The sequence below is a fragment of the Cucurbita moschata genome, unplaced genomic scaffold (assembly GCF_002738365.1).
Source record: "Cucurbita moschata cultivar Rifu unplaced genomic scaffold, Cmos_1.0 Cmo_Scf00009, whole genome shotgun sequence".
Taxonomy (NCBI): domain Eukaryota; kingdom Viridiplantae; phylum Streptophyta; class Magnoliopsida; order Cucurbitales; family Cucurbitaceae; genus Cucurbita; species Cucurbita moschata.
This window is the reverse complement of record NW_019268525.1, coordinates 4,209,237-4,231,608: the sequence shown is the minus strand read 5'-3', so window position 1 is coordinate 4,231,608 and position 22,372 is coordinate 4,209,237. Positions and strand designations below refer to the sequence as shown.

Genomic DNA, 22,372 nt, shown 5'->3' with positions numbered 1-22,372 from the left:
TTTTTTTTTTTTTTTTTTTTTTTTTTTTTTTTTTTTTTTTTTTTGTGGACCGGTTGTCAATCATTATTATATAAAGACCGAGAAAAACATTAGGTTGTTTGGGTCAACCCATGGGCCTCCATCCTTTTGACTTGGATGAACAACGTAAAACAGTGAATGGTGGGCAATGATGATGTCAGCCAGTTTTTTCCCACTTTACTTTTTTATATAAATATCTTGTCATATTTCTATAAAATATTATTAATCTACTGCCTTCATTTCTTGTTTGTTCCACCGTGACAAAGTTTATAAATTTTTATATACGTATTTATTTAATTTTTTGTGTCAAACTTGAGTAAACGAGTTATATGTAGACACTAAATTATTATAAATTTTAAAATACGAAAACTAAGTTATTACGAATTAAAATTAAAAGATTAAATAATTATGAATTATAAAATATAAGAAATAAATTGTTAAATGTCTCTCACTTTAATTATAAAATTAAAAATACAACACTAAATTAATACAAATTAATATAAAGATTAAAACTTTGCCTGTGTTATGGGCCAAAGAATAATAGCTTGCTAAAAGCTTGTGAGGCCCGATCAAGGAGCTCGATTGATCGATCCAGATAGGAATGCGCCTCTGAGTTGGACTATGAGCCAAGGCCAATGCACCTACAAGTTAGAATAGTTTTTTTTTTTTTTAGTAATTATTATTTTTATTCAAAGTTTATGGCTATAAAAACTTTTTTAAAACCATAAATAAATATTGGAGAATCGTAGAAAAAAAATAATAATAATAATGAAGCGTTGAATTGATGGTTGATTATGGAACAAATATTATTTTAATCTCTTTCTTTCGTAAAGGTATCTGTCTTAATTTTGTAAATAAAATAATGAAGCTTTATTTACACATATCTCTAATTTCAACTTGCATGAAGAATTTTAAATTATAAATAAAATCAAAATAAAATAAGAAAATAGAGGAAGGCCTGCAATTGTTAATAATTTAATTTATTTTTATCAATATTTTTTAGAGATTGAAAATTGAAAAGTGGAACATGCCTTTTCACGCCAAATGGCAAATGCACAAACAAATCGGTAGATGACGTGGAAATATATATATATACACATTTATTTAATTTTGCTAATAATTGAATATAACAGGTAGGATAAAAAGAAAATTAAAATGATAAAAAGAGGAATTGTCATTTCAAAGCTTGGGTGTATAAATAATACCCAACAAATTCAAAGCTAAGGCAACCATTTAATTTGAACATAAGAATTTTCGGCCCCCACCAATTTGGATGAACAATTTACACCCATCAAACTTGTCACCAAAAAGTGAATCCCTTTTGACATTTCTCTTTTTACTTCACCCAAATCTCACGTTCTCGTGCAAACCCAAATCTGAACCTCTTGTTATTATAATATGTGATGTTTGAGTAAAAAAAGGTATACGAATGAAACGAGATTACACTTAGATGAAAGTGATTTTGGACTGTACTTTTTCGTTTTGATGGCTTTATCATAAAAACTCTAAAACTAAACATCTCCTCAATTGAAGCAATCCTATGCTATATGACCGCTTAAATTTTTTTTCTTTTCCAAAAAGCATATAAGTGAGGATAAATATATATTCTCTTCAAAGTAGATCGAGAAATGCTGAGATCAAATCTTGATTTGCACGTTTATTGAAATGACATGATAATTTAGTATAATTGAGTTTAAAAGTTTATGCTAATTAGATTAAAGAACCGCCTAAACAGTTTAAAATTTTGATGGGACGAACCGATATTATTGAGAGGAAAGGAGTTGGAATTTGAAGAGATAAAAGGAGAAGTGGACATGAAGAGGTGAGGTTTTGGTCAAAAGAAAGCCTTTTAATTATTCCAAGTCACTTCCTTTGATTTACTTTCTTCGTCTCATTGAAAAGAATAGTTTATTATCTATTTTTACTTAATTTTACAAGCATTCATGAACTTTCAAAAATAATAAAAAAAACGTTTTAAACGGTTATGGTCAATCGTAGGTTAACATAAAAACGGTTCATTTATACTTTAATGATCAAATTCTTATTTGATTTCTTCTCTCTCTTTTGATTTCACGTGATTTCTATACTGCCTTGTCCCCTTTATTTTATTTCGAACCTTTTCATTTATGAGTATTTTCAAATAGAAATAGAAATTTTAAATTAATTTTTTCTTCAACTTAAGATAATTTTAAAGAAATTGTCTAATATAAAGTTTTATAACCAGGGAGAGAGAAATTTTTTTAAGATATTAATAAAATAGTATAAATTTTTTAATTTTTAAAATTTTTAAAGATATTAATAAAACATTTAAAAATTAAAAGTATTTTTTAAAACAAAATACTAATATCTTTATAGGAGAAGGTGAGATCATTTTTATTTTTTATTTTTAAAAATTTATAAATTTAGAGGTATGAAATTTTTGGAAGTTTATAAATAATTTTAAATGATATTTTTATTAATTTCATCTTCTAATAATATTTTCAACTAAAAAGTGAAAGGCGTATGTTGTTCTCAATAATAATAATTAAAAAAAAAGGGAAAATTAAAAGGAAAGAAATTAAAGAAACATTCCTTATATTTCTTTTTCTTTCTCCATTTTCTGTCAAAATCAAACCGTCTTTCCTATTAATTTAATTTTCTCCTCTCTTTGCATCCTCCACCTTTAAAATCCCCACTTCAAACCGACCTTCCACCACCACCACGAAAACCCCCCTCCGCCTTCAAATTCCGGCCAAACTCTACCGCCATGAACGGCCACAAGCGAAACACCACCACCGCCACCGCCACCGCCACCAACAGCAGTCCCGTCGGCAGCCCCACCTCTGGCAACATCTCCGACAGCTCCACGAAAGAACAAGACCGTTTCCTTCCGATCGCAAACGTGAGCCGAATAATGAAAAAATCCCTTCCGCCGAACGCGAAAATCTCGAAAGAGGCGAAAGAGACCGTACAAGAATGCGTGTCGGAGTTTATCAGCTTCATCACCGGTGAGGCCTCGGACAAGTGCCAAAGGGAAAAACGGAAGACGATCAACGGCGACGATTTGCTCTGGGCCATGACCACTCTGGGATTCGAAAATTATGTCACCACTTTGAAGACTTACCTCAACAAATATAGAGAAACAGAGGAGGAGAAGCATTCTTTGGCCAGACAGGACGATCACTCCCCGTCTCCTGCAAAATCCACGGCGGCGGTCTGTCCAGCCGAACCGATTATTGGCGGGAAATCGGCCAATTCCGTGTTCGATTTTCAGAATTTAAATTCTGGGTTTTATTCACTCGGGGCTCATAATCATAATCACAACCATCATCAAGGAAATCCAAAGAGTTACCATATAATCGACGGCGTTGGATTTGGGGAAAATTTAAGGGGTTTCAATTTGAGTGCAGTCCATGAAAATGAAGGAAATCGAGGTCGAGCTATGGCGCCTCATCTTCAACAGAGCTCTGGTTGGTGATTTGATTATATATACTCGAAAGAATTAATGAAAAATCTTTTTTTTTTTTTTTTTTTTTTTGAATTTCCATGTCAAGTTTAGAATATATTAATGAGAATTTATCATAGTCTAATAAATAAATTGGAATTGATGGTAGGATTTAAAGAGTTAAAAGAGTATGGTTTTATGGAGAGATTTTAGAGAGAATTATATTTAAATTTTATTGTTATAAAAGTGATGGGATGTGGGATTTGAATCTATAATGAATAGTTTAAAGTAAGAGTGGTAATGTCATAATATATTATGCTATTTGACCTTTATTCTAATCACATTCACATTTAATTTCTTGGTCTCTAGGTACTTACTTTGCTTGCCTTATTGCACTACTTTTCTTATCACAAATATTCCAAATATATTTGTTGATTTAAATATAGCTCAACTGTGAAAAATATTATTAATAAAAAAAATTATAGTGAACTTCTCGTCATTATGAATCTTATTAATTTGAGAATCCAAATTAATTACCAATGAAAGTCCTTGACTTGAGAACTAAGTCCTCAACACGGTCCTAAAAATGTAACATAATGTATTCAATAGACATGAACATAATTAAATTATTCGACAAATGGAATTATTTGTCTTTCGAAACCGAAAAATGTGTAATGACATTTCAAGCACAATGAAACAGGTAACATAATTTGTTCTTGGAGGATGAAGAACTCAACTATGGTTACACAAACAAAACTGACGAGATGAAATAATTAACACAACTACATCGACATATTCCAACTAAGAGTAAGTGAGGTTCTATGCCCTTTTGTTTGCTAATGAAAAGAAGTTTAGAAAAAGAAGGAACAAAAAAGAAAAAGAAAAAAACGATTGAAGAACAAAAGCATGACCCTAAATAATACAGCAGGCTATCTTCTACAGATTTTGAAGGCTACTGTTCTTTCTAGATCCCGTCATTTTTCTCGCTCGATTGATGAAATCAGTTGAAAGGCATTGGCGTCACCATTTTCGGGATTCAACAGAAGCTGTACCTTTACATGTTGAGCAAAATTTGGACCAGAAAGGAGCTTCATATAAATTTCTATCTCGAGACAGCCGTGGTTTGAGATCACAGAACTTCGTGAGCCTTTCCATAGTACCTATTAATAAATGAAGCCTGGAAAGCCAAAGATATTATGTGAGACAAAATAACCTTTTAAGATTTGGAGGAATATATCAGTGAAATAATGAGTGAAGTTGATATACATGATTTTCAGGTCAACTAACCTAAGGGGACAATTACCTTACCCCCTCCCCTACATATGGTTATCACAAAAACTCCCAAGTTTTCTCAACTGCTGAATCTTATTCCGCAACAGGTTAGCCACCAATGATTTGAATCTTTCCCTTTAAGCCATTTTATTATTGACAATGAACTACACTAACCATTAGGTCAAGAGGTCAATCTATGCTGGTTATATAGCCTTGAGTGTAAATAAGTAAGGAGGGGAAGCACTTAGGTTCCTAAGAGGTACAAACTTTATAGCTATAGAATGTTATCTAGAAAGGTGTAGGCTTCTGGTCACCTTCCTTCAATTTAGTATTGAGAAAGATGGGAAGCTCTCTAATAGTTTGTAGTCCATAGCCATTATTGATTATTAAGATCGAGGTTTAGCAAAAATTCAGTTCAAGTTCAAACACTTCTCACTCTCATTGACCAAGATGCTTATATGCTGAGTTAATCCTACCTTGACATTGGATATGTCGGGTGTATCGGATGTTTGTACAGGGTAAAACTTGTAAAATTTCATCTTCTCGAATGCTTCTTTAGTTTCTTTGCTCATTTCCTCGATCGCCTTTTTACGTGCTTCCCTAGCCTGAAAGAAAACCAAATATAAGACCTTGACGTAATTGTTACTTATTACAAACGAAATTATAACAATATAACTAACGATGTTTACCTCCCTATTAGCTTTTTTGGCCTCTCTTACTTTCTCCTTCACGAAAGCCTAAAAAATCAAGCATAATCATTTATGGTTTTATAAGGATAAAATAGCTTCCTTGGCTGCAACACTTGACAAACTAATACCTTGAAAGCATCCTTTTGATTTTCTGGCAACTCTTCCTCCTCAATCAACTTATCCGTGAACTCCTGAAGATTTGTGAAAACAATGCATAAACATAAAATTCTATGGGAATTTCCCTCAAGAAAGTTTTCAGAAACGAACAGCAACCTAAACTATTGAAAGATAATAACCAAGACAGTCATTTGAATTAACATCTTGTACCTCGAGTTCATCTAATTCCCAATCAAACTCACAGAAAACCTGCAGATAACAAAAGAGTTAAACTTACATATAGATTTGCAGTTCCCCTGCATGATCATCCTAATCCAAATGGGCATCAAAATCTGAAAATATAAGCATATAATTTCAGATTGTAAATAAGAATGCTCAACTAATCTTTTCCCTACACACTATGCATTCATGAGCCTTTTTAAAACAGCATGGATTAAAAACCTTACTGGTTTCGGGTCGATTGGAAAAATAATTGGAACCTCAGTGCTTTGTTCAATTTCATCTTCCTTAAATGGCTGGTAGAAATCTGCCAGAAACATAACAGCATGAGATATGACAAACTTGAATAGACTTCAATGATAACCATTAGCAGGATTATCTTGATGACACCAAATATTAATGGTACTAAAAGTGTGGGGTGGAAAACTACAACTAGATATCACTTATCCCCTTTAGAAAGCATTTCACTTTCTCCTCCCAAGAGCTTTCAGCTGTTCCCTTCTCATTGAATAAAACGCCAGTCATATAATTAACTACCTAATTTATCAAAAACTTACAGGGTAAGCAATACTCGTATTTCTTGACACGATCTATTTTCAAATGCTTCAAAGCAGCTCTGCAGAAACAATTCGCACAAGCATCACACCATGTCCAAATTTTTGTTGAAGAGTAGTATATAAAAGATATAAGGAATTGTGAAATTGTAAGTGGCTGCAAAATAGAAGTGGAAGGTCATTCATATTTGTACCTTCTCTGAGTGCAACTGAGGATGAATATTTGAGATTTCAACTTATCGACTTGGCTATCTCTGAAGAGGAATCAGATTTCATGGTCAAATATAAACCAGAGTTAGAATCTAAAAGATGCTAAGAAAGATTGACAAATTAACACCTTTTCTCCAGAGGAATATAAGGAACCCAGTCCATCTTCATTTGTTTCATGGGTACTATCTCTTCAGCCTCTCTTTGAACAGAGTTGATGCCAATTTTATCAGAAGGTGGGAAAGGAGATACAACCTGTACAACCAGAAAAAGCACTTCTTTAATTCCAATTCCATGGCAATGCGGTGAATGTTAACAAATGAGAAAAGTAATAATAAGTCAACAACTTCTTTAATTTGGTATTAGTAATATGGTGGTCAGTCAATTAACATGGCAACTAACAAAAACCATGGAAAAGGCCAGTGGTATTGAACAAAGGAAAATGAAAACATTGTAAACACCATATACAATGAAGAAGAAAATAAAAGAGGCAAAAAAGTTTAAGGCTGTCTTAACACCTGGATCAAAACCCACTAACTAGTCATTTCTAGAAGCCTTTGTCTTTGAATAAAAACAAATAACAATCAACACCATATACAAAAATTAATAAATATAATGACTTACAGCCACCACAGCAGGTATGACTGTAACTTTATTTTCACCCTTGTAAGGAACCAATTGAGCTGCACAAACAGGAATCAAGCATAATTAGACTACAAACAAAAAAAAAAGGGTAAGGAAAAAGAAGCTTTTAAAGGGTTGGAACAATATACTAGACCCTAATGAAATCGACTTGCTTATGTTCAAAAATATAGAATAAGATTCTTTTATCAGTTAAGCTACTTACGCTCTGTACAGCCGAAAAGATAAACTTTCTCACCGTACAACTTTCCTCCCTCTTCAAATGCATCCTGACAATAATTGCAATTGTTATATCACCAATCCTAATAAATAATTTTTTTTAAAAATAAACCAAAATTGAACCTTGAGAGGTTATCAAACTCACTTCTAAATTTGAGAAATTCCAGTTAAATTGATAAACCGAGTCCAATTGATCCCACTGAAATAAAAGAACGTGTATATGTATAAGCAACAGAACAATAAGAGTTCTGATAAAAAGAAACCAGCACTGTGGTTTATGCCAAACCTCTGTCCCAACAGGAAATGCTGCTTTCCACAGATCTTCCTGCATTTAATAATAGTTCTTCGTAAATCAGAAGAAGCAACAAACTACCAATTGGCAATCCACATACACTCAAAAAGCTCCAAAAAGTCCCCCAATTCAGGTATTGTCATATTACAAAATAATAATAATAATAAAATAAGCATCTGATTCCAATAGCTTATTAAATAAAAACCAAGCTGCAATACAGAAGTTGATTTTAGGTGGCTACGCCGCAGCATACGAGATTATTCAAGAAACCCAAAAGAGCAAACGAAACCATCCCCACACAAAAATCATACAGCTCAAATTTTCAGGAAATAAAAAAAAGCGGGGAATGTAATAACTGATGATAGTGAAAATTGAAAACCCAGGAAAGAGATAGAATAAATCCCATAACATAACAACCAAGACTAACGCAAGACTCGATAGAGGCAGAGAACAAGAGGTAGAGCAGTAGCAGAAATGGTGTAGAATATAGAATACCAAGTTGCGCTGGTCCTCGAAGTACTCGGGTTCGGATTCGGGTTTGGGGACCTTGATCCGCTTGGTTCGAGAAGGAACTTCTTTGGGCTTAGGTTGAGCGGGTTTATGGTCTTCCTTCCGAGTTGCCTTCCTCTTAGTACCTTTCCTCATTTCGTTGGGAGCTCAGCTGGAAAACAGAAGAGAGTGCGAAGAAGAAGAAGAAGGAAGTGGGCGGTGCGGCCGATTGAAAGCGAAGGATCCGGATTCGAAATTGGGAATGAAGAGGGAGAAAGATGGAGAGAGAAAGATAGGGTTTTGGAATTAGGGATTACCGAGCGTAAGATCAACGCGGATGGTCCCTTCCTTTCTGCCGCAGATAGGCGGGACGTCTAAAGCTTCAAATCCAAAATTATTTCATAACGTTTGTTCAATTTCCATTTTCACTCGTCACACACACTCTCTCAAAAAAAAAAATTTCTTTTTCTTTCTTTTTCCATTTCAATTATTCTGTATTCCTTTTAAATTACAGATTTATTTATTCTAACTTTCAAAATTACAATTAACCTTCCAATTTTTCAAAAATTACAAATCCATAGCATATCAAGTTTAAATTTATTTCTAATAAATTAATTCATTTTTAAAATATTAAATTTTTTAAAAAGATTTATTTTAAATACTTTTTCTATTTTCAAATATCTACAATTCTTACAATTATTAATTTAACTTTTAAATAACATCCAATTTTAGCAATTTGGCTAAAAAAATACACATTCATAAACAAATTTTGAAAACAAAATTGTGGGCCTAGGCCCAACAGTAGGCGTCCAAATCAAGGCCCAAAAACGAGGTCCGGCATAGCTGGCGCCAATTTGGGCGCGTGATTCTTCAGCCTCCGCGTCCGATAATGTAACTACAAATACGTGAGTATACAGTTTGTGGTAACATCTAAAGTTGCTTTACCCTTCTTCCATTTCTCCATGGACTCCCCAACCCACGTCGCTCTCATCTCAAGCCCCGGGATGGGCCACCTCTTCCCCTCTCTCGAGCTCGCCACGCGACTCTCCACGCGCCACCACCTCACCCTCACTGTTTTCCTCGTCACCTCCCACTCCTCCTCCGCCGAAAATAACGTCGTTGCCGCCGCCGAGGCCACTGGCCTCTTTACTGTCGTCGAACTCCCACCGGCTGACATGTCCGACGTCACCGATTCCACTGTCGTTGGCCGCCTTGCCATCACCATGCGCCGCCACGTCCCGGCTCTCCGCTCGGCCATCTCTGCTCTCACCTCCCGCCCCTCCGCCCTCATTGCAGACATCTTCTCCACCGAGGCCTTTGCCGTCGCCGACGAGTTCCACATGGCCAAATACGTCTTCGTCGCCTCTAATGCATGGTTTTTAGCCTTGACCATTTACGCCCAGGTTCTCGACAAGCAAATCGTCGGGCAGTACGTGGACCAGAAAGAACCGCTTCAAATCCCTGGATGCGAACCGGTTCGTCCATGTGACGTCGTAGACCCGATGCTGGACCGGACCGAATCCCAGTATTACGAGTACGTCAAAATGGGGAGGGCAATAGCGTCGAGCCACGGCGTTTTGGTTAACTCGTGGGATGAGTTGCAAGGTCGCACACTCGCATCGTTCAAAGATCGGAGTCTGTTGGGTCGAGTAATGAACGCGCCGGTTTACTCGATCGGACCGATCGTGCGACATTTCGGCTCTGGGAAAGACGGCTCGAGCGAGCTGTTCAACTGGTTGAGGAAGCAGCCCGGGAAGTCGGTGATTTACGTGTCGTTCGGGAGCGGCGGAACGTTGTCGTTTGAGCAAATGACGGAAATGGCTCATGGCTTGGAGTTGAGTCGGCAGAGATTTGTTTGGGTGGTCCGGCCGCCCACGGTAAACGTTAATTAGCTTTGGATCTTGGACTAAAAAAAAATCCAAACTTATTTACTTATTTATTTGAAGGAATATAGTTTAATTAATCAATTCATTATAATCTCAAAAAAAAAAAAAAAAACCAAAATTAAAATTTTTACTATATGTTAATAAACCAAACAAGAAATTTATGCTTATTAGTATTAATTAAATTTTGAACTATTTAAAATATCCTAAACTTTGTAAAATTTCATTTTTATTCGTAAATTTTTTTATTAAAATAGAAGATGAAAATAATTTGAGAAAAGTAAAAAAGATTATTTAGGACTATATAAAATATTAATATCTTTGTTTTAATTAATTTATGTTTATATAAAAAAAATTTAAGTTCCAACAAAAAAGTGAAAATTTGAAGTGTTGGGCGCAATTGTTCAATATTTTATCTTACAGGTGAGGTCGGATGCGATGTTTTTCACGACAGGGGATGGGAGTGAGGACCAATCAGAGGCGAGATATTTGCCGGAGGGGTTTTTGGAGCGGACTAGCGAGGTGGGGTTTCTGGTGTCGATGTGGGCGGAGCAAACGGCGGTGCTGGGGAGTCCGGCAGTGGGGGGATTTTTCACGCACGGCGGATGGAACTCATCATTGGAAGGAATTACGAAGGGAGTTCCGATGATAGTGTGGCCGTTGTACGCGGAGCAGAGGATGAACGCCACGATGCTGGCGGATGAGATGGGGGTAGCGGTGCGGCCGAAGGAGCTGCCAGGGAATGCGGTGATCGGGAGGGAGGAGATCGCGGCGATGGTGAGGAAGATAATGGCGGAGGAGGACGAAGAAGGGAGAGCCATAAGAGCGAAGGCGATGGAACTTCAACGAAGTGCAGAAAAGGCCTGTGCGCAAGGAGGCTCGTCGTACGAGAACTTTGCTCGAGTTGTGAAACTTTTTGGCCGTACGGGATAAGTTTAAAACCTTTTTTTTTTTTTTTTTTTACTTTTTTAAGAAAAAAAAATTATAATTCTATGATATGAATAATGCACGATGTTATAATTATAAGATGTGGAGAAATTATGTAACCTAATTTATTCTTATGATTTTAGGTTGAATTGTTATAATTATAATTCAACGGCCAGGATTGAGTTATAGACCCACGGCGAAGCTTGCAGGCTCGTAATTACACGTGGCAGATGGTCAGGTCAGTTATTTCACCTCTAATAATGTGAAAACGAAAATGACAAACAAGGAGAATGCATGAAGGATACCAACCAACAGAAAATTATTCTTCAAAAAATTTAAAATAACTTTTTGATGTTATTAAAAATAATTAAAATAATTTTTTAATCCATGCATTTTTTAATATTTTATTTTAAGTCTCACCATTTTTATATAGTAATGAATCTATAGGCCAAAAACTAATTTACACCGTCTATCAAATTCTTATACTTTTATAAGGGAATTAATTTGGGTATTTAGTTCAATTAATTATTGATTCACTAATGGCACATAGACTTAGCTCATAAAGTTGAAATAATACAAAATAAGACATTCCATAATACAGATAATAATGATAACAACCCCAAATTATTTGAACTAAAATACAAGAAATTGAATGACCCATTTATTAGTGTCCGACTGCTAATACCCTTCTGAATTTGATTTCTCATAAAATGTTTATTTTTTTTAGTAGCTGGCTCCAAATATTTTGAACAAAAAAATTTCATTATTTAATTATTTTATATTTTAGCATTTTTTATTTAATAAAAGAAAATAAAATCAGTTCACAATATACTAAAAAAATTTAGAAATTCTACCATGTGAAGTAACTTTTTCGTCTAAATTTTACTCGTAGGTTTATCAACAGCCATCTGTAGCCTTCACCAATAAATTTAATTAGTTTGGATTAGTTTTTTTTTTTTTTTTTTTTTTTTTTAATTTTAAAAGCATTTTAAACAATAGAGACAAATTAACAAAAACATTCCAAGATTAAAACTAAAACATATATTTAACCATAAAATTATTTAATAATAATTTCAAAATGATATTTTTGCTTACAAGAAAATTGTTTTCTTAAATAAAGCAATTACTTTGATTACATGACATATCACAGTAAAATTAGGATCTTGTGCCCTTTCATTCAAGGCATAGTCAAAACCCTCATATAAATACAACCTCACATTCTTCACCCAATTGAAGAAAAAAAAAACTATAATATATAAATGCACCCAAAAAACCAATCCCATGAATGGCAAATAAACACTCTCCAAGCCACTTTCCAAGTTCTCCACACCAGCAGTCACCCTCCTTGACGCCTGAGTTTGTTAGTTAACCTGTTAGAGCTTCATTTTGTTATTGATAGCTAAAAAGGGAGAAGCCCTTACATCACTTCACTATGTACGCTTCCTTATTGGCGAACCTTTGGACACAGCCTTCATGCTCTGTGAGTCTCTAAAGCAGACAAAATGTACAAGGGTTATCCCAGTTGGATAGACCGCGAAAACGCTCGTCCCTATTTTCTTATTGCAAAGGGAGCACACGCTATTGCTGGTTACTTTTATTTCGGGTTTCCTTTGTTTATAGAGATCGTCCCTCACCTGTTCAGAATTTTATTCCACATCAAAATTACCTTAGAATACGAGGCACAAACTATAACACCTGAATCAAATTGTTTCACATGAAGTATGGCAAGAATAGGTCAGATATGATACAATATAATGAAACAATATAATGATACAAAATAATGAAACAATATAATGAAACAATATGGTATTATATGTTAGAACTCCAGATCAATTATTCAATATCACTGAGGAAGAATCTCAATTTAGAGAGTGGCTGACACTGACCCTGATCCATTTCATGTCACTTAGTTGCGGGAGTAAATGTGTTATAGCAACATATTGGGATGATCGTTGGGGGTGAACGGGGAAGGAAGGTGAGAACGAGAGTAATCAACAAACTCTACATGGAACATAAAATTGATATGTTTAAAACATATGTCCTTGAATAAAAGACCAAAAGTTCAAATCCCCCACCCCACATTGTTGAAAAAAAAAAGTCAGGATAATAAAAGAAGTTTGAGAAAACCAAAACAGGTCGGATTGGAAGAGGCAGAGGATCAGTTCAAAGTACTGTTTAGATTAAAAGGAGTGCACCTAAACTTCATGGTTTAGGCATTATACCATTTACCAGAAAGTTATAACTTTGAATCCAAAGGATAGATGTCCAACCGTGGGAGGATGTAGAAGATCTAAGAGAATAATCCCGTTAAAGAGGAAGCAAAAACTAGAAGTACGACCATGACACTTGAACATAAAATTTGAGCGGTTGAGATGAATAGTTGGAGAGGGGTTGGAGAAAGTAGTTTCGAGTCCATTTTACGTTTTTAGCCAATAATTGACATGAAAGATTGAGAGGGAGAGGGAGAGGCAGACGCTAAAAGTGTTGAAAATCTTGTAGACGTTAGATCAACAGATAGGGATGGCAGCACCTCTAAATGCCTTCTAAAAGCACCTGTCATGGGGGAAGTTTGAGGTTCCTTTCTTGTAAAATTTCCCTTTCGCCTCTAAATAGAAGGATCTACCATGTTAAGATACTATTCGATAGATTACCACACGACTGTCATTTGGAAGATTTGAGGTTAATTTCTTGTAGCGTTTCTTCTTAACATCTAAATGAAAGCACCTATCATGTTAAGATACGCGATCAAGTTCAACAGATTACCATGTGATTAGAAAGGTAACAAGCCAATCAAACAGTGCAAGAATATATACAAATAGTGAAATCAAGATGTCCAATCTGGGATGAGAACTGTGATATGATGCGCAATGGCATCATTCAAAAATTAATTTTGCTTCTCGTGGGGCATACCTGTAAGTTTTCACTCTGTCGCAAACTCTTTATCACTGAAGAGTTCCTGTAAGCCTCACTCGATTTCCTCAAAAGTGGTCCAAGAAATTGAAGCAAGTTCTGCATTTTAGGGTGAAAGAAAGCTAATGATGAAACTACAAAGAATGAAGTTTGGAAACATCGTTCTGTATTAGATATAAAAGTTTTAAGAAGAGAAATTTAGATTTCTTTTCAACCTTCTTTTAGTTCTAACCAATTACAAACATAGTATTTAATTAATTCAAATTTTTATGTGAAGTTGTAAAAATATTGTTAAATTACAATCTATATCTATGGTATATAACATGAAGAAGGCTTAAAGGAAAGAAACCGTGTAGTCCCTTTCAACCTCTTGTAACCTTGATATATAAAATCAGTCATTTAAAATTTTCTTATTTTCTACATATATATGTTCTTCTAAACCAATTTTCAACTATAGAATATTATTGGTAAACTAATACATGAAATCAATAAGTGTAAATTTTTTTTTTATACGAGTTCATTATTATTTAATTATTGGTGCGTTAAAAAGAAGAAACAATTTTGGCTAAATTATCTTTTTAAACTTGAAAGATACAGATCGGCAGGGATTAGGCTGAGAACTGTTTAAAATGGTTTGATTTAAATCAGAGACAGTTACATCCACAAATAATTTGAGATAAGATGAAATCATTTAGGCTCACATACATAAGCATGGGGTGAGTCCTAGTACTTTTTCTAGTTAATCTTTTCGTAAGATGTCTAACGACAGAATGCGTACCTGTAACTTTGTTTCCTTTGGTAGAAGTTTGAGTGCCTGCGCTCCATTAATTCTGTCCCATCTTTGGCTCAACAAATCCAAAGCCTCATCAAGCATAATTGGTGAACTACCTTCTTCACAAGTTTCATCTGTGTCGCCATCAGTCCTGCCACTGTCAGTCTTACTAAGGCTAATTTTCGTGTTTTCTGCACCTTCTATTGCTACAATTTTCTTAGCTGCACGGCCTCCTTTAACCTTGAATGAAGGACCTGACCCAATTTTGGGAGTGCCCATATTTTGAGGAGATGTTAAGTTAGTAATTCTCTTTTCAAAATTTTTTGTTGTTCTACGGGGGTTGAGGTATATTTGTAGAAGAATCAGGTATATATTGCCAGAAGATTTTGTTGATTGCTGGTAAGCTACAGATTCATAAACTCGATCACAGTAGGACAGTGCCAACTCAGGAACATGGATCTAGAATAAATGAAGAAAAATACTTTACTGTTTTGAGTTAGTATAAAAGACATGGTAGATAACAGAACTACAGAAACAAAAAAATGAAAGCTATTTGCAACTGCTGCTAACTGCAACAAAGAGAGATTCTACGATGCAAATCTAGTTCAAACAGTCGAAGGTACCTTGTGAACATATAGAGATAAGGCAAGCTCATGTTGGTTCAGTTTCCCTAATAAGATTGCTCGCTCTTCATATAATGCATCTGAAGGAAGACGTTTCAATAGAACCTCCGGATGATACCCTGAGATTGTCTCCAAAGCAGACAACAACTTCTTTCTAGTGGAGGAGTAAGTTTTTTCATCCCATTTATGTTGAGCAGTTAAATCTGCATACCATTCAAGAACTTCTGAAAGATATATTTGAAGCTGCAAGGCATATTTTTGACCATTAGTACCATTTGGAATTAATGAAAGGCTGCCATTAGATCCAATTAACAGAAAGTACAAAAGATCAGCTTGGGTTGCTTGCACGTACTGTTTTGGAAACTCTTATATCATGAATGGAAAATGGTAACGTCATGTATAAGGACATGAAATAAAGTCCTATCAAACTCACAAAGCAGCTCTACATGTGCTTACCATTTCATTTTGGAGATTTCCAGAAATAGAACTCTCGTTCATTGCAAGCATAAGTTCCAAATATGTTCCCTGCAAGTTAGGAGCATGCTGCTTCAAATACGAATTGACCAAGTCTGCAGGAATATTTCCTGAAAGAAAGAGCTCAATAGTTTGTGTGGGACAGCTTTCGAGAATGGGCATCGAGAATTCTAGAACCAGCATGGGATCAGTTCCACAAAGTGTCTGTATGAAAAATTGTGTCAAACAAAATTAGATACTATAGCTAATGCCAGAGAAAAAGAATTTTTTTTTTCTTTTTTGCCCTAAAATAATAAGTTCAATAGTAGTTAATAGAGAAGAATCTTCCACTAATCAATTAAAAAAATTATGGCATATCATACAGCCTTGGGACAGGTAAATTTGAGTAGTTAGGGGTGTTGGGTACAGAAAAACGCCTAAGGTGGTTCTAGATTTAGATCATAAAGATTTAGTAATAGTTTTATCTTCGTAGGCATAGGGATATGGAATCACTGTCTCACTAGAAGCTCACAACCGAATCGTATATCCAAATTATAAATCAAAAAACCCTTTAAAACATTAAAATAATCTACAATCTAAATCCAGCCACTATAGTTACCTAATGAAAATATCATGCATTTGACACTAAAAATTCCATCAAAAGTAAGCGTCTTCTTCAAACGGTTGTGAAAACTTACCTTAAGATAGTCAATGATCATTTCAGGTTTGAACATTTGGATAGGTTCAGGTTGAGATTTGTTGGCTTTTGACTCTTCCACTAATTGATGCAAAATTTTTAGAGCTTCACGATGCATGGAATTGCACTTATACAGCTCTAACAGAGCGGAATAATGATTATTTTCCTGAAGGATCTCTTCACATATTTTAATGTCACAGTAATTTGGGCCTTTTAATAATTCCAAAGCCGCGAATGATTGTCCAGTAAAAAGCAGAGCTTGAAGTAGCGCTGTATCTAGTATTGCTGCCATCTCCCTAGCACCTGAGCTGATAGGGACGTTCGCTCGTGCCTGCAAACCAACGTGATCATGAAATTTGAGTCATTGACATGTATTTTATAAAACCTATCAACATTAAATTCACAAAAATGTCTTCTCATGAAAAATTTACCTAGACCACCAGTTTATATGACCAACATACTTTTTCTCTTGACATCTTCCATACAAGGAAAACAGCATAAACATAAGATCCAAACATTTGAAATCATCTTAATACGCTTTTATCTAAAGGAATCTCAACCACTTTACAGGACTAAGAAAATGAAATCACAGATTCACAATCAAAATTCATACCAGAACATGGTGTCACAGTAAAAAATAAATAAATAGACGCAGCATACATCAGGACTTCACCTTGTAAGATTTCTTATACCGGTCTCCAACAGCATCTAAAACTACCTCTTCTGTCCCTTCAGCAGTGGCCTTTTCGATAATATTGTGCCTTTTCTTCTGCAAGAACTTGATTAAAGCCATGAGAGTATTATGGTTCATTTTTTTTGACTCCAATGTCGAGTGCTCATCAGATTCCAGTAGCTGGTGTGGAGGTGACTCCATGTCGTCAGAAAAATCTGAAGAAACTCTTGAAAGATGAGGATCATCCAAAGTCATATCCATCAATTTCTCTGTTTCAGTGATCAAAGTTGTCTTAGGAAGTACAAGTGAAGGATAAAAGGGAAGCACATAGGTTATATCAACTTGAGATGCCAAAAAATGTTCCATTGCCTCCTCATAGCTCCCATTATCAAAAAGATAGTGAGCATATCTGAAATATGAGACAAAATATATTTAAAATAATTTCTAACAGAAGTTATTGGAAACAACATTGAAAGGTCTTGTAAAGTTCTCTTAGAAGTAACTAAATACTAACAGCAATAAGGCAATGTAGCATGTTCCAAACTATGCTCATATAGCATAAAAGTAAAGTAACATGATATCAAAAAACTTTGCTGTGTGCAATGTGGAAGGAGGATGGCGGGTTGCTGCTGCCTGCTGCAGGTTTGAAAAAATTTGAATGATGAAGGAAGATTGATATGCTTCAAACAAGCACATAATACTACATGGGTCAACCAAAAGGAGGAGATCTTCATTTCAACATTTTAAGTAACAAGTTTCAATTGTATTATAGTTTTCTTGGTGCCTTTGAATCTGTAGCATTTGATTTTAGAACTTCCTCGGTACCTTTGATTTTGTATCAAAGATGATTAATGATATTCAGCTCATCAACAAAAGGGGCATTGGAAGATGGAGTTCAAAAGGGTCAAGTACCTTCTTCCGCAAATCTGCAATCCACACCTTACTACTAACACTAGCGTCTCGTAAAGCTACTTGACTAAGTCTAGTTGGAAACAAGAGAACCCTAAACATATAAATTCTTTATGGTCAGCCAATTAGGGTGGAGTTAATAGAGCTGAAAGAATGTGGCAGAAAAAAGAACATCATCCTAAGGTGCCTTTACTCCAAACATGTGTGTACTTGACAGGAGAAAGGAATGGAATCCAAAGAATATTTTTGGTCAGTTCTCCTCAGCCAAAAATGTTGGAAAAAAATTACTCAATATTTTGGGCTGAAATGGTGTTTCCCTTGGGTGACCAAAGAGTTACATGAGAATAAGTGATGCTGCGTGGACATGAGTTTTTAAGCAAAATTTTTCATGGACTATATATATCTTTTACATCCGCTAGTGTCTGTTGTGGGCACTTTATTATTATAGGAAACTGCTTGATCCTAGTGTGTTTGGTTGTCAAGGAAGCTCGTAAGATATTAAATCATAGGTAAAAGACTACCGTGACTTGAATCAACTTCTTTTAAGCCCTTTATTATCTACATTGACCCTTATTGACCACTGGGCTAACCAGTGATGATTCAAAGTTTCCATGGACTATTGTAGTCATAGTTGTGCTTTGAGATGTTTGGTTAGATAGAAATAAGAGAATTTTTAATGATGTATAGAGAATGGAGATTGGGAGAAAATCAGGGATACACCTGAAACGTTTTTCCTCTGCTTAACATACACTGTCTATAATTGGTAACTACAACTTTTTATTGGTTTGTTCCAATTTGAGCTCCTCATTTAAGCTTTGGTGTTTGGGTATTTGGACCAGGTTCTTTTGTACTTTTCAAATGTGGAATAAAAAACTTATAACGTTTCCTATCAAAAAAGAAAAAGAAAAATTAAGATGATAATTACCAAACATGCTTCCACTGCTAAAATGGGAAAAAGAAAAATCACAACAGTTGGTATTAGATTAAGTTTTTGAATTAATAGGTGATTTAATGCGGTTTTAAAACAGGAGGTCCCATGTTCAAACCACTGTAAAGTCATTTCCTCCCCCAATTAAATGGAATTCCACTTGCTAGATGTTCAATAAATTTTCAAGCCCACAAGTGCGGGACGTATTAGAGTGTTGATATAATATTAAATTTATTGTAACCTATCACCTTAAGCTTTTGGGCTAATATGTGATTTAACATGATATTAATGCAGGAGGTCCTGTATTGGAACCACTATAAAGTAATTTCTTCTCCCAAATAATATTGAATTTGAGAGTATTAGAGTGTTGATATAATATTAAATTTACCGTAACGTATCAGCTTAAGCTTTGAGTTAATTGGTGATTTGTCTTACTAACCTAATATGAATCGAACTCTCCTTAGCCGATCGGAGGATTGAATCTTCAGGTGGAAGCAATTTGCACAAAGCCAACGCTTCCTCAAAGTTGCCAGATGCTGTTAATTGTACAATCTGCAGCCCAAAAGACAGCTTCTTAAACATAAACCTCTGAGCAAGATGTTTGTGCTATATCCAGATTTTGGAGCATATAAACTAAATAATAATCCTTTAAATCTATTTAATAACACAATGTAGATGAAAGTGCCGAAAATACTGAAATTACTCTATCTACTCAAATCATAAAACAATCTAATTTTGTACATATTATTTCCCTTTTGACAATCAACATGGACACAGACACCCCAAACTACAATTAACACAATTAACACAATCTTGTACATGAGCTGAAGCTCACCTGTGCACCAAGAGGCACAGGAAAGAGGCCATAGGCAGAATTGTCTAATCCAACAACCGAAGCATGCTTACTGTCAATAAGGTGCCGACCATTTCGAAGGACAATGGTTTGTATCAATGAGTATGGAGACCGGAGAGACCGAACCTGCAAATTTAAATAACGGAAGCATATGTAAAGATTTCAATAATGAAGTGTTTTAAATTGCTCACAGTGGATCAAAGATACCTCAATATATCTTGGCAACAAAGCAACTGCATAGGGATTCTGTATGACAACGACAGAAGGTGCCTCTGACCAACAAATCCGACCTTCTTGAAGAAGTTTCCCATTTTGGTCCACGAAAACACCAATATTATCCTAAAAGTGAGACATGAAGCATCTATTCCATAAATGTGTAAGGAAAATTACTACGAATGTTATACAATATTATTTTTGTTTTCAATTTAAATCCGACATCAACCGAGTTTGAAATATGAGCCAACTGCTGGACTAGAATTAGCATAGCAGCAAACAAGCCCACTTGTCTGCTACAAAAAGTGCATCTCAAGCATGAATAATTTGTATAGAAGTATCATTTGGTGCAGCACAGCAGTATACTTAATCTGATTTCCAGATTTTAAAAACTTCATTTCACTCTACCTCTCATTCTACTTTGGCTTTCTGTAAAAGTATAAATATATATTATATATGAAATACAACTGTGATGAAAAGACTTCCATTCTCCCAACCTTTACTGCATGATCCTCCATTCTCTTCTCATAAGTCATCTTTCAAATGCATCACAATCATATACGTATTATTTGCTATTGTAGGTCACCCTTTCAGCTGGTTTTTTTTTTTTTTTTTGTTTTACAAACTGTAGCTAATTAGAACTTTTTGCTAATCATTTGATTCAAAAAAATGGAAGAATAATTAATAGTGAAGAGAAATCTTTTTTATCTTTCAAAATGAAGAGAAACCTTTTGGGATTTTTTTTTGTTTTTTTGGGAAATTCTAATCTTGCTTGATTTGAGTTGAGGCTCCCTGCCTCCTTGAAATTTCATATGTTCAGTGAAACCGGTTTCCTACAAAAGCATGTACTTTTGGTTCTTTTCAGTTCCATTCCAAATGCACCTCCATCAATCGCTTATGCAGTCATAATAGATACATATATTTTCATTGTCTCCTCTCTTCCACATATTAGCAAAGATCACCTTCAGCGAACTAACTAAACTGAGAAGTTTAAAATATAATAATATTTCTTTTCGTATATACAAACTATAATGCCGCACAGAGAAATATGCGAGTGGCTGCATAGAAATGTGGCATTAAGGGATCAAGAGAGGCCCATAATTCAAGCGTTTCTAAAGAGAGTATCGAGTTCAAAGCCGCAATTCTAAGAAGGTATAAGATTTCATGTTTCATCACTTAAACTGATCCCTTCTATTCTATGGTTATCGGTGCTTTAATTCTTCACTTTGTATAGCATAAACTTTCTTTCTTTTTTTTTCAGAGAAAACACCTAAGCAGCGGAATTTAAAATGTGAATTACAGGATCAATACATACCTTTCCAAGGAGAAGTTCTCCAGAAGGTAGCGAGACTACCAAAGGCGGGGCCAACCTCCCAGAAGGAAATACATCAGTCAATGTGCCGCTGGTAGCATTTAATATCACGTATTCTCTTTTAATTCCCAAACATATATTTTCTCCACACCAAGACATTGACTTCACTGTGTCAGGGACACCAAATTCTTTAACCTCCACGAATCCCCGTCCCCCTACAATGCCAAAAGTATCTAAACTTCCTTGCCAAAAACTCTAATTATAACTTCTAAATGGGTAACTTTTATATTGAAATCTTGGCAAATGTTCCTTCAAACTGCCGAGTAACCGAACAAACGTAAAAGATCACGAATTGAGACTCCATGACTAGAAACTGCGAAAGGTTAAATCTATTCCACGAACTAAAATATCAAAAGCTGAAATGCCGCTTTTTCTAAGCTGAAATCAATTCAAACTCGAAGTCTACGAACTGGCTGGAAAAAAAAAAACATTGAGTGCATAGATAATTACCGTCATGCCTGAAAATACAGACCCTCTTTTGCCTTGCGAAGCACAAGAAGCCTCGGCGATCGTCCCAGGAATACGTATTGGCACCCTTGGCCTTGGTTATTACGGCAAGAGTCTCCAAATTGGGAAGTTTGTGAAACGCGATTGATTCAGAGAGAGTCAAAAGGAGCTCCCTCGAATCAATGACCTTCATCGACACCAAAGATCTCCGGGAAAATCCCTTCACGTTCTTCTCCAGTATATAAGGTTCCTTTTGCAGCTCCATCGACATCGAGTGGAAATCAGACGACAGAGAACGGTCTGGACCGGAGGATACCGGGGAGTAAATACGAAGAGATCCATCTGAGCAACCGATGAAAAGCTTGGAGCCGTAAGACTCGATCGATTCGATCTTCGAAGGATTATCCTTGAATAGCTCGAAGGAATCGTAAGCACTATGCACCATCTCGTCTTCTCAATTAGAACATCTTCGATTGTCGTTCTCAACAAATCAAATACACCTGAGTTCATTTTCTTTCCTTTTCTTTTGGCAAATAATCCCCCGCGAAATGAAGGCGAAAAATCAATTTA

General features: G+C 35.2%; 4 protein-coding genes across 6 annotated transcripts; 2 read left to right on the top strand and 2 right to left on the bottom strand.

The window, feature by feature from the left end:
- Window positions 1-2,648: 2,648 nt before the first annotated feature.
- LOC111447051 (transcriptional activator HAP3-like) lies at window positions 2,649-3,715 on the top strand. Its single transcript, XM_023086024.1, has one exon. It carries the CDS (start codon window positions 2,765-2,767, stop codon window positions 3,473-3,475), a length of 711 nt encoding a protein of 236 aa, XP_022941792.1. The 5' UTR covers window positions 2,649-2,764; the 3' UTR covers window positions 3,476-3,715.
- A 379-nt stretch (window positions 3,716-4,094) lies between these two features.
- On the bottom strand, window positions 4,095-8,545 carry LOC111447127 (protein HEAT INTOLERANT 4-like). The gene is made up of 14 exons (XM_023086142.1): window positions 8,149-8,545; window positions 7,648-7,686; window positions 7,507-7,560; window positions 7,348-7,411; window positions 7,125-7,183; window positions 6,631-6,755; window positions 6,488-6,547; window positions 6,297-6,355; window positions 5,967-6,046; window positions 5,731-5,769; window positions 5,532-5,594; window positions 5,404-5,451; window positions 5,191-5,319; window positions 4,095-4,619 (listed from the first exon to the last, which is right to left on the bottom strand). Exons 1-14 carry the CDS (start codon window positions 8,296-8,298, stop codon window positions 4,572-4,574), a joined length of 1,017 nt encoding a protein of 338 aa, XP_022941910.1. The 5' UTR covers window positions 8,299-8,545; the 3' UTR covers window positions 4,095-4,571.
- A 492-nt stretch (window positions 8,546-9,037) lies between these two features.
- Window positions 9,038-11,265, top strand: LOC111447126 (anthocyanidin 3-O-glucosyltransferase 5-like). Of its 2 annotated transcripts, XM_023086141.1 has the most exons (3): window positions 9,038-10,019; window positions 10,449-10,947; window positions 11,096-11,265. In XM_023086141.1, exons 1-3 carry the CDS (start codon window positions 9,105-9,107, stop codon window positions 11,098-11,100), a joined length of 1,419 nt encoding a protein of 472 aa, XP_022941909.1. In that variant the 5' UTR covers window positions 9,038-9,104; the 3' UTR covers window positions 11,101-11,265. The 2 variants fall into 2 exon arrangements, with proteins under 2 accessions (XP_022941909.1, XP_022941908.1); XM_023086140.1 differs by lacking the exon at window positions 11,096-11,265 and having other exon boundaries at window positions 10,449-10,988.
- Window positions 11,266-12,043: 778 nt separating this feature from the next.
- LOC111447123 (vam6/Vps39-like protein) lies at window positions 12,044-22,352 on the bottom strand. 2 transcript variants are annotated; one of them, XM_023086135.1, is made up of 13 exons: window positions 21,806-22,352; window positions 21,299-21,510; window positions 19,978-20,109; window positions 19,753-19,896; window positions 19,357-19,469; window positions 17,081-17,489; window positions 16,409-16,738; window positions 15,714-15,935; window positions 15,258-15,500; window positions 14,641-15,093; window positions 13,863-13,961; window positions 12,379-12,586; window positions 12,044-12,304 (listed from the first exon to the last, which is right to left on the bottom strand). In XM_023086135.1, the coding sequence occupies exons 1-12, from the start codon at window positions 22,245-22,247 to the stop codon at window positions 12,383-12,385; spliced, it is 3,003 nt and encodes a 1,000-aa protein (XP_022941903.1). In that variant the 5' UTR covers window positions 22,248-22,352; the 3' UTR covers window positions 12,044-12,304; window positions 12,379-12,382. The 2 variants fall into 2 exon arrangements, with proteins under 2 accessions (XP_022941903.1, XP_022941902.1); XM_023086134.1 differs by having other exon boundaries at window positions 12,044-12,586.
- Window positions 22,353-22,372: the final 20 nt, after the last annotated feature.

Coding starts and splice junctions, on each gene's coding strand:
- LOC111447051 (XM_023086024.1), top strand. CDS start 2,765: ATGAACGGCCACAAGCGAAACACCACCACCGCCACCGCCACCGCCACC.
- LOC111447127 (XM_023086142.1), bottom strand. CDS start 8,298: ATGAGGAAAGGTACTAAGAGGAAGGCAACTCGGAAGGAAGACCATAAA. Junction 5,770..5,966: donor TTCCAATCGACCCGAAACCA/GTAAGGTTTTTA, acceptor TGTTATCTGCAG/GTTTTCTGTGAGTTTGATTG. Junction 5,320..5,403: donor CCAAAAAAGCTAATAGGGAG/GTAAACATCGTT, acceptor GTTTTCTTTCAG/GCTAGGGAAGCACGTAAAAA.
- LOC111447126 (XM_023086140.1), top strand. CDS start 9,105: ATGGACTCCCCAACCCACGTCGCTCTCATCTCAAGCCCCGGGATGGGC. Junction 10,020..10,448: donor GGGTGGTCCGGCCGCCCACG/GTAAACGTTAAT, acceptor TTTATCTTACAG/GTGAGGTCGGATGCGATGTT.
- LOC111447123 (XM_023086134.1), bottom strand. CDS start 22,247: ATGGTGCATAGTGCTTACGATTCCTTCGAGCTATTCAAGGATAATCCT. Junction 19,470..19,752: donor CTGTGCCTCTTGGTGCACAG/GTGAGCTTCAGC, acceptor TTTGGGCTGCAG/ATTGTACAATTAACAGCATC. Junction 13,962..14,640: donor CAAAGGAAACAAAGTTACAG/GTACGCATTCTG, acceptor CCTAAAATGCAG/AACTTGCTTCAATTTCTTGG.